The 9410-nt window shown below is 52.4% G+C and overlaps 1 protein-coding gene across 1 annotated transcript in view; it reads left to right on the top strand.

The window, feature by feature from the left end:
• Nucleotides 1-9410, top strand: part of GRID1 (glutamate receptor, ionotropic, delta 1) — a 686979-nt gene that overhangs the window by 203278 nt on the left and 474291 nt on the right. The window contains exon 4 of the mRNA XM_010854508.1: nucleotides 8001-8206. Coding sequence (XP_010852810.1) covers nucleotides 8001-8206 — 206 coding nt within the window. The remainder of the gene's footprint in view (nucleotides 1-8000; nucleotides 8207-9410) is intronic.

The following is a 9410-nucleotide window of genomic DNA, read 5'->3' as shown; positions in this document are numbered from 1 at the left end:
TGTGACCACCTGACTTCCCTGGAGATGGCTTTTATCACACCCACACGGATTGATAATGCATCCGTGAAATGCAGTCTGCAAATGAAGCACACTCTTGTGTTTCTTGGCATGTGGGCGGTGCTCGGTGAACGGTGGGGCGGAGCCACTCTCTGCTCTGGCCTGTGGGCGGTGCTCAGCAAATGATGAGGCGGAGCCACTCTCTGCTCTGGCCTGTGGGCGGTGCTCAGTGAATGGTGGGGCGGAGCCACTCTCTGCTGCGGGCTCAGTCTTACATGCAAGACTGAGAGCTCCTTGAGTTCTTGAGGACAGGGCTGTCAAGTTTCTAGGTTCTGCTGTTCCCAGAGAGGCGGTCAGGAAATAGTCAAGGAAGGAGAGGGGGAGAAGGGAGTCAGGGACCCACAGCTGGGCAGCTGAGTTATGGGAGGTGGGGCACCAAGTGGATTCTGAGAAGAGGGAAAGGGCATCAGCTTCTGATCGAAGCCACAGCAGGCGGGTCTTTGTGATCTCTTACCTTGGAAATTGTGGGTGCTTCCTCCTCTGCAAACCCAGCCTCCGTCACACCCCGGTTCTGTAGCTATTCCATGAATGACATGAAAGGTGGCATTTTGAATTGGTGCTGGGGAGGGGAGTAAGCAATACGGGGAGAGAGGAGCCTGAGCAGAGGTCTTGGAGATGAATTTGAATTTGGGTAAACTATTTGAACCATGTATTTGGAGGCCAAATACAAAAGGAATTTTTCTAAAAAAGTCAGTAGAATGAAAATTGTGTCTCAGCGTTGGAAAATTTGCCAAAAATCCCCAAACACTTCTAACTGTGAACTTCTGGGTATGAGGTGGCAGCCTTTATACATACATATGTATATTACAGATGGTAAAATATTCTTTATAAGTACTCTCAGTGCTTGGACATTTCTTGGAAATTGAAAATGGTATAGGAAGCAATTTGAAATGTGTCCTTTTCATTTCAATTACTTTTCAGAAAGTATTTAAAATACTCATGACTATATGATTTTTTTTTTCCCCCTGAAGGAGTAGTGAGATAGTTAGAGATATAACCTTAAATTCTGGGGGGAAAAAGCTTGCCCAATTTCAATTTCTTGTTTGCCTCCATCGGATACAGGACAATTACATGGTTGGTGAAGTTGCCCTGGGTTTTAGCCTGGTTCTTGCTTTGGTTCAGTTTGTTCCACTGACTTTGGCTGTACGTGACTCTGTGCTAGGCATGGAGACTTGGGCTTGGACAAAGACATGAGAGAGATCTAGTTCTTGCTTCCCTGGTCCTCGAGCTTTGAAACTTGGGGGACATATGAATTCTGACTTGAGGATCTGAGATGGCCTGCAGGGAGGTATGGTTTCAACTGGGCCTTGATGGAAGGATAGTAGTAGTGTTAGCAGCTCAGTCGTGTCCGACCCTTTGTGACGCCATGGACCATATAGCCTGCCCGGCTCCTCTGTCTGTGGAATTCTCCAGGCAAAATACTGGAGTGGGTAGCCATTCCCTTCTCCAGGGAGTCTTCCCAAGCCAGGGATTAAACCTGGGTCTCCTGCTTTGTAGGCAGATTCTTTACCATCTGAGCCACCAGGGAAGCCCGATGCAAGGGTAGGGCTCTGTAAATTTCAAACTGGGTGAATCTCAGCTGAGAGTGTAAGTGCACACATGGGGGATGTATATGGGAGTGCTGTGGTGGTGTACTAGGTGTGTGTGTGTGTGTGGAGGGTGTCCAGGGAAGGGCAAAGAGCTTCTTTTTCTGGAGTTTGGGTGTGTGGTTTCTGCTGGTGGAGGCAGGTGATGGTGATACAAAAGTAAAAATTAAAAAATGTTGCTAAGACCAGAGAGTCTCTTATGTATCAGACTAAGATGTATGGAGTTTATTTATGTTCAATAATAAAGTCTCTTGAAGGTTTATTGTTTGTTTGTGATTGATGGCTTCTTTTGAGAAAATTAATTTCTGGGCAAATTTAAAAGAAATGTATTATTCATGGAAAGTTTTAGAGGAGAGCTTTATCATAAGCAGATGTGAAGTCTGCAAACATCCTGGCGGACGGCACTGGTGGGGAGGGCCACAGGGTCAGGGGGACCTCCTAGGAGGCTGTGGCTGAAGTCCCGGGGAGGAAATGATGGTGCCAGAACCTGCGAAGGGGCCGTGGAGATGGGCTTGCGCTGGGATGTTTAGGAGGAGAGGAGAGCCCTTGGCCAGCCTGGGTGTCTGGTACTGATGTTCCCTGAGCCCGGCTGATGGGTGATACTAGAGGGAGGCTCAGGAATGTGGGGGTGTGAGCAAGAGGAAAGAGGAAGGAGCCGAAGGAGCCCGAGAGCGTCTGGAGGCCCAGAGAGAAGAGAGAGGGCTTCAAGGTCAGGTGGTCACAGGCTGGGTGTTCTGGAGAACCCATGGAAAATGAAGAGAGAGAAGGGCTGCTGTTGGTTGATGGCTTTCGCAAGAGCTTTAGAGCACTGTGGAGTGGGTGGTGGTAGGCAGAGAAGTGAGTGTTGGGGCCTGGGCCCAGCATTCGGAAGCTGGTCGGTGGAGGGGAGGAGGGATGGGGCCGGGGAGGCCTGGGGCTCGGGCACTGTGTTCACCTCCTCCCCTGAAGGTGGTGGAGACTCCGGCTTCCTTGCCTGGCGGCTCCACACTTCCAGTCCTCCCTATGCCCAATCCCCATCATGGGGCGAGCAAGGTCCTTCTTCGTTCTGCGTCCCACATGCTTCCTTCTGCAGCTTTTCACGTGCTCTCTCTGGTCAGGAGCGTTCTTCCCCTGGCAGTTTCCAGGACTGGCTCCCACCCTGACTCTGCCAGCAGTTTCCTGAACCCCAGTCTCTACTTTCTTCGCACTCACACCACTGTTGGAAATTACCTACTAGGCATGTTGTTTGTTTCCAGTCTGTCCTCCAGCCCCTGAAATGTAAGTCCTGTGCCAGCAGGACGACCATGGGCTCATTTGTTCTTGTGCCCCAGCCCCTAGGAGGGGGATCAACACAGAGAAAGCTCTCTGTGAATGTTGGAGGGAAGAAGGGATGAATGAATGTCAACAGGATGACTTGCATTGGATGGACTTCTGGGGACCAGGTCCCTTGAGGGTGGGCCAGTGCAGCTGAGGTCCATCCTGGGGTGCTCACATCAAATTCCTCACAGGAATGTACTTGCCCCTGTTCCCTAAACTGCTTCCTTTCTCTGGGGAGCAGGGTGCCTCTCCCGGGAGCCTCTCTCTGTCATCCCTGTGGGTGATGACAATGTCCTTGTTCATGGTTCTTCCCCCGCCCAGCCACCTTGGAGAGCTGTTAGCCATTTGCCTCCTCCTGCCCTTTCTGGGGCTGACGGGAGGCCCCTCTGGCCCCATCGTCTCCCTCTCTAGTGGAGATGGGTCTGGTTGGAGGAGCTGCACCAGTGAAGGTGGGATGGGCTGGCCGGTCTGCACAGAGAGGTCCCAGTGGAAGGGCCTGGGCCAAGGTCCAGACCTCTGTAGGGGGCAGGGGGCTCCTGGGATGGTCACTCTGGTACCCTGAGAGCAGCCCCATCTCTCTGGTTATCTAACTTCTTGGGGAATTTTCCCTTTTTGGGGAGCAGTGGTGGGCAGCTGACTTTGTTGGGGGATGGGGGTATGGTGGCGTTACAAACTCAGTCTTACAGGGAGGAAGGGACTTTTGCTGGAGAAGCAGGCCTCCTTGGCCCCATTCCTGGGGAACAGCAGGCAGGCGGCAAAGTTTACTTGTGCTCTTGACTGTCATTCTGTCCCCAGCCACCCTCCCAAGTGCAGCTGAGCACTGATTTCAGGGGCTGAGAGCTGACCTTTTCAACCTAGTGGGAGCAGGCAGCTGTAGCCAGGGGCTGTGGTCCCGTGGGAGCGCTGCCTTCAACCTGCATCACTTATTCCAGGTATGAGGAGCCAGCCGCTGGCAGGGAGCTTAAACTCTCTCTGATGGCTCGGCTCCATCAGGGGCTGCCCAAACAGAAGGCGGAAACCCAGCAGCTCAGGGGTTGCAGTGCGGGAGCTCTGTGGGCTTGTGTTCTCTGTGTGTGCATGCCTCTGTGTGTACCTGTGGGTCCCAAGACAGTTGCTACCCCATATGGCACCTCCTATTCCCTGAGGAAATGAAGCAGTCTTGTGAGTTGAGATGGATTTTGGCAGGGGGACCTCAGGGAAGAGACTGGAGTGGACTTCTCCCCCAGCTTGTGAGAACTGGTCATGCTGGCGTGACACATGAGGATCCTGGACCCCTACCAGACTCATGGACCTGTGGGCGCACACACAGCCATGTTGGAGCCCTCATTGCACATATGCTCATGTAAAGCATGGCTCTGCAGATGTGGCCAGTCTCTGCCACTTTAAAGATTTGCAGTGGCCTTGAAAGGCACCGGAAGTGGGGTGGGAGCTGGTAGATGGTGGATCTCAGAGTACTACCTTCATGCGAGTCCCATCAACTATGCTCAGATCTGGGTCAGAGCCAAGGCCATGGGGCAGTGAGGACTGTAAGTGTCCAGGTGAAGGGATAGGGCTTCAGAAGCTACCAGTGTCCTCCCTGGACTGGCTAACACTCAGTACCCCATGTGGGGAAGCTGTGTGTTGGAGTGACTTTTTATGATACAGGTCTTGCTCTTTCAGTGAACTTTTCCTAAGGCGTATTAGATATGATGCATCTGATGAATTTGGTTTATCAGTTAGTTATTTCTGAGAAGCAGACCATCCCCGGAATTAGTGGCTTAGAACAAGTCATTTATAAATAGTCGTTTTTGTGTATTTGTGAGTGTGTGTGTTTGTATGTGTGTGTGAGTCTGTAGATCTCTTCAGTTCAGTTCAGTTCAGTCGCTCAGTTGTGTCCAACTCTTCTGGTCTCACTGGAGCATCTGAATTCACGTAGCCCGGGGTAGTTGCCTGGTCCACCTGATCCTTCTCCACATGTGTCTGCATCCCTCTGGAGGCTAGCCGAGGGCTCTTCTCCTGGTGGTGGCAGAGTCTGAGGGTGGAAACAGAAATGCCCACTTACTCTAACCTCTGCTTGTACCAAGTAATAGCGGTCTTATGAGTCAAAGCAGGTCCTGTGGTTGTGTGTAGGGGCTGGAAGTGTCTTCAAAGTGGCAGGGCAAGAAGCACGGTAATAGGGAGGCCCGAGTGCAGCTCGTCTCCTATGTTTGGACCATTGCTTACACTGCATTGGTTAAAAGACAGTTTCTCAGGCAGACCTGCACTGGAACTTTCTGAGATGACCCATCACATATGGTCTATATTTGTGCTATTCAATATGGTAACCACCATCCAGATGTGGCCACTGAGTATTTAAAATGTGGCTAGTGTGACCAAGGAACTGAATGTGTGATTTTATTTAATTTTGATGAAACTAAGTTTAAATTTAAATAGCTACAGGTGGCTAGTAACAGCCCAGATTGAGGGGGGAACATCATGGATCATTTGGGCACAAGCTGTTGCGTGCCTGGCTCAGGAGGCCACTGCTGATTTGAATGTGGGTGTTTGCTGGGTACTGAGATATTCACAAGCTTACCCTTAGCAGGCGCGGACTGTGCCGTGTGCTCAGGAGAGGGAGGGGCCAGGGTTGACACCGGGGCCTGAATTGTTCAAGTTGGGGTGTTGCATTTCTGGTCCTCGAGCCATCTCTGCCCATGTGTCCTGCCATTGCCTCTGATAGGTGAAGAAGCTCTGAAGAACCTCTTCACACTTTTCTTTCTAAGGCTAAAGATATCTAGGGTCCCAAGCAGGTTGGTGGGGACTGCATAGCCTCTCTGGGGGATCCAAGGGTTATTGACAGCCTAGAGCCTGTGTGTTGGGAGCCCCTGATGCTGGGGCAGATGTAAGCCACTGTGTGGTCCTCCACTGGTCACCTTTGCGGGGGAGTTCGGGGGCTTGATGCAGAGGGCCCATCCTGCTGCTTGGTACCCTTGAAACCCTCGTGCTTTGTCAGGCAGGCATCTCTGGGCACATGTTTGTGCTCCGGGGCCCAGGCTGATGATGGACAATGCTGGCTGAGGTCATGGCTGGGCTAGAACACATGAGCATGAATGTCAGTCAAACATTTGCGATCTCTCGGGCTCTCATCTGGGGACTGCCGTGTCCTCTGATGGACGATTAGGAGGTCAGCTCTCTGTGGATCCCAGATGCAGGCCCCTGAGATGCAAGCAGGGGGTAGCTTCATGAACTGTGGTTCCTCACAGTCCTCTGAAAATGACAGTCAGGGACTTTCATTCCCAGCAGACAGATGAAAACACTGAGGCACAAAGTAGATGGATGGTTTGCCTGGGTGTTAAGGGGCTGCTCTAGGCTGTACGCATCTGAGCCTGCGGCAGGTGCTCAGACCTCTTCCAGGGCTTCCCCTCGTGACGGGAAATAGGGACCCTGTGCACCCGCCCCCCGGAGCCCCAGTTATGACTCCACGATGCTGTGGCCTCCTGCCTGGCACTGCGCTTGGCTTTCCATGGCCATTCTTGTCATATCCAGCTAGGACTAGACTTACTGTTGAGCCTGACCTCTTGGCAAGATGGGCAGGGAAGAGACCACTGCTTGCATGCTGCAGCTTGCATGGTGCCTGGCACATGTAGAGTTCAAGAATATTTGTGGAATAGGCATGAAGTGAAAGTTTGTGAAAAAAAGATTGGTTGGAAAAACAATTGGGTTGAATTAACACTGTATACTTTGAATTTGGGTGACTGGCTGGGCCAGAGTGTGCCCAGGGAAGCCTATCGACAGCCCAGGTGCTGGAGGAGGACAGTTTGTGTGATTCAGGCTGGCCCAGAGTGTCCCCTGGAGGAGGTGGCTCAGGGGCAGGGCCTGCCTTTGGGAGCTGGGATACAGATATGGACCAGATGAAGGAAACATCCCAGGTCTGAAAAAGTGGCCTATGAACTGAGACTCTGGGCTGCAAGAGATAGAAATCCAGACCAAGTTGGCTCAGGTGGGAAAGGGTGTTTTTTGACTCGTGAAACTGAACAGTCCAGGGGAAGCAGGCTTCACAGATGGATCCAGAGGCTTGAATGACATCAGCAGGACTGTACCCTACTCTCGGACCTGCTTGCTGGGTCCATTTTTGGGCAGATCACCTTTTGGAGAAGTCAGATGCTCATGCAAGGCTGCTGCTGAGAGATTTGGTCCTAATTAAAAAATGTTCAGCAGTGCTTGCCATCACAAGAGTAAGTTTTCACCAATGAGCGACATAGCTGGGCCCCAAACTCCTTCTGGACCCCTGCTCCCTGGTGATTTATTCCAGCTCCTCATGGTCCCCTCCCGCCCTGGGCTTTCATTCTGCCCTCTTGGTGACCGCAGGGGAAACAGCAGACCTGTCTCTCAGATGCTCCACCAAAATGCCAGGATGGCGCCCAGTCCAGGACCGTCCCGGACTACCTGCTCACCCCTGATCCAGTCAGGATGTGCAGTTTTCATTGGACTTGAGGGGCAGTCACTTCAGCTGGAAAAAGAGGGGATGAGGAAAGTTCATCTAGGAAAATCAAGTCTCTGGAACAAGACCGTGCCCAGACCTCAGGGCTGGGGGGTGAGGGTACAGGGTATTCAATTATAAGATTGGGGCAGGGACCAAGATTGGAACCACGCAAGGCCAGGTCAGTCAGTGGCCTTAGCTCATCACTGAGGGTCAAGGAGTCACAGCCCTGGGGAGCAGAGCCAGGTAGAGGGATTGGGGGTCCAGGGTTAGGGGCCACCACCACATATAGCAACCAAGACAGAACTGCCAGGACTTTCACTCCTATTGGATGAAAAAAATAGGGAGAGAAAGGGAAATTTTCACGCAGGACACTTTTTGGCTCCAGAACCTGTTGGTGGCAGGAAGTGCTCCCTGCGGTGGGAGACACTTACCCAGGGGCTGGATGCTGGTATAGAATGTTGGCACCAAATAGACGTCTTGCATTCCTTTGTTCATTGGTCCACGGAGGCAGACTTGAGTCCTTGTGGAAGGCTTATATGGGGGGTAGTAGTGTTAGACACCCTCCAAGGTCCCTTCCTGCTTAAAGATGGTTCTCTCCCCTCCTCTTCTCCACTGCTCAGATATCCGCGGGCTCCAAAGCTTTCTGGACCAGGCCTCGAGGCTGGGCCTTGACGTGTCTTTACAAAAGGTGGACAAGAACATTAGCCACGTGTTCACCAGCCTGTTCACCACGATGAAGACGGAGGAGCTGAACCGCTACCGAGATACGCTGCGCCGTGCCATCCTGCTGCTGAGCCCGCAGGGGGCGCACTCCTTCATCAACGAGGTAGGTGATGGGGCCTGGGGCCCCAGGAGCTCTGCCCAGGGCTCCCTGCGGGGTGACGCAGGTGGGCCTCGGGTGCTGTCTGCTCGGGCATGGCTGGAATGGGTGTTGGAAGCCCTGGATGCTGGGCCCACAGCTCATACCACAAAGGGGGAGCCCCCAGCACAACTTGGCTCCCAACTGGTCCCTGACAAGTGGTGCAACGTCTGCCCAGATGCTGAGAGGCTTGGGGCTGCTAGAGGGAAGCCTGCTTATAAGTCACTGCCAGGGATTTCTGTGGCAAAGTCAGGCCTTTGTTGCTGTTTGTTTCCTTTTAAGTTTCCTCTCTTTGTTGACAGGCATAAGCCTCTAGGGATAAAAGAGATTTCCAGCTCTCTGCAGAGGTGGGCTGCTCTTCTTGGGGATGTGTTCACACCTGGAGGAGGTGTCGTTTGCATATGCTTGCACATGTGCTTACTTTTTTGGTGCCTGGGATAATCAATGCTTTATTTTCTAAACACCTCTATGAGGGGTTAGGACCTTCTAATGAAGACAGGGCCCGCAAGTGTTTGGGAACAGACAACTAGAAATACCCTATGAGCCAATTGATTGGTGGGACCTGGTGATCTAAAGGCAAAGAAGTGACAGTCTGGAGTTGGACTCCTGCCTCTCTGGCCTGGGTGGACTTGGGACTGAAGGAATCAGGGTACTGCCGAACGCTTCCTGCGGCTTTCTTTCTAAGCCCGGTCACTTTGTTGGCCCTCTCTGAATGTTAAATGAAGTGAATGGCAGAATTATCCTAATTCCACTTGATGTCCTTTGCTTGCTTCCTCTGCTTTCCCCTCTAATTAATTATTACTCAAAATCCTACCTCATGTATCAGGAGCCAGCACGAAGCCCACGGCTGGAGAGCTTAAAATTCGGGCATGCTTAATTTCATGCAGTTGGCCGGCCGCCATGCTGCTTTGAGCTAATCAGGCCCCGGATCACGCTGGTGGTCCAGCCAGACTGTGAGGTCTGGGCGGCGGCCGGCATCTTCACCAGAACACACTTCCCTGTATGAAGTGACTCAGGCCAGTCATGGGCAGGTGAGGATTAGCAGCACTAATGCGTTCGAGGCTTTCTCAGAACGTTCCTGCCTGTGTCCTGGCCGGTGTCTGCCCCTAGGCAAGCTTTTCTCCTTGCTGAATTCCGTCCACTCTCGGCGTCTGCTGTGGGCTGGTCTCTG

This window comes from Bison bison, unplaced genomic scaffold, assembly GCF_000754665.1.
Source record: "Bison bison bison isolate TAMUID 2011002044 unplaced genomic scaffold, Bison_UMD1.0 scf7180017864341, whole genome shotgun sequence".
NCBI classification, from domain to species: Eukaryota; Metazoa; Chordata; class Mammalia; order Artiodactyla; family Bovidae; genus Bison; species Bison bison.
This window is presented reverse-complemented; position numbering and strand designations above follow the sequence as displayed.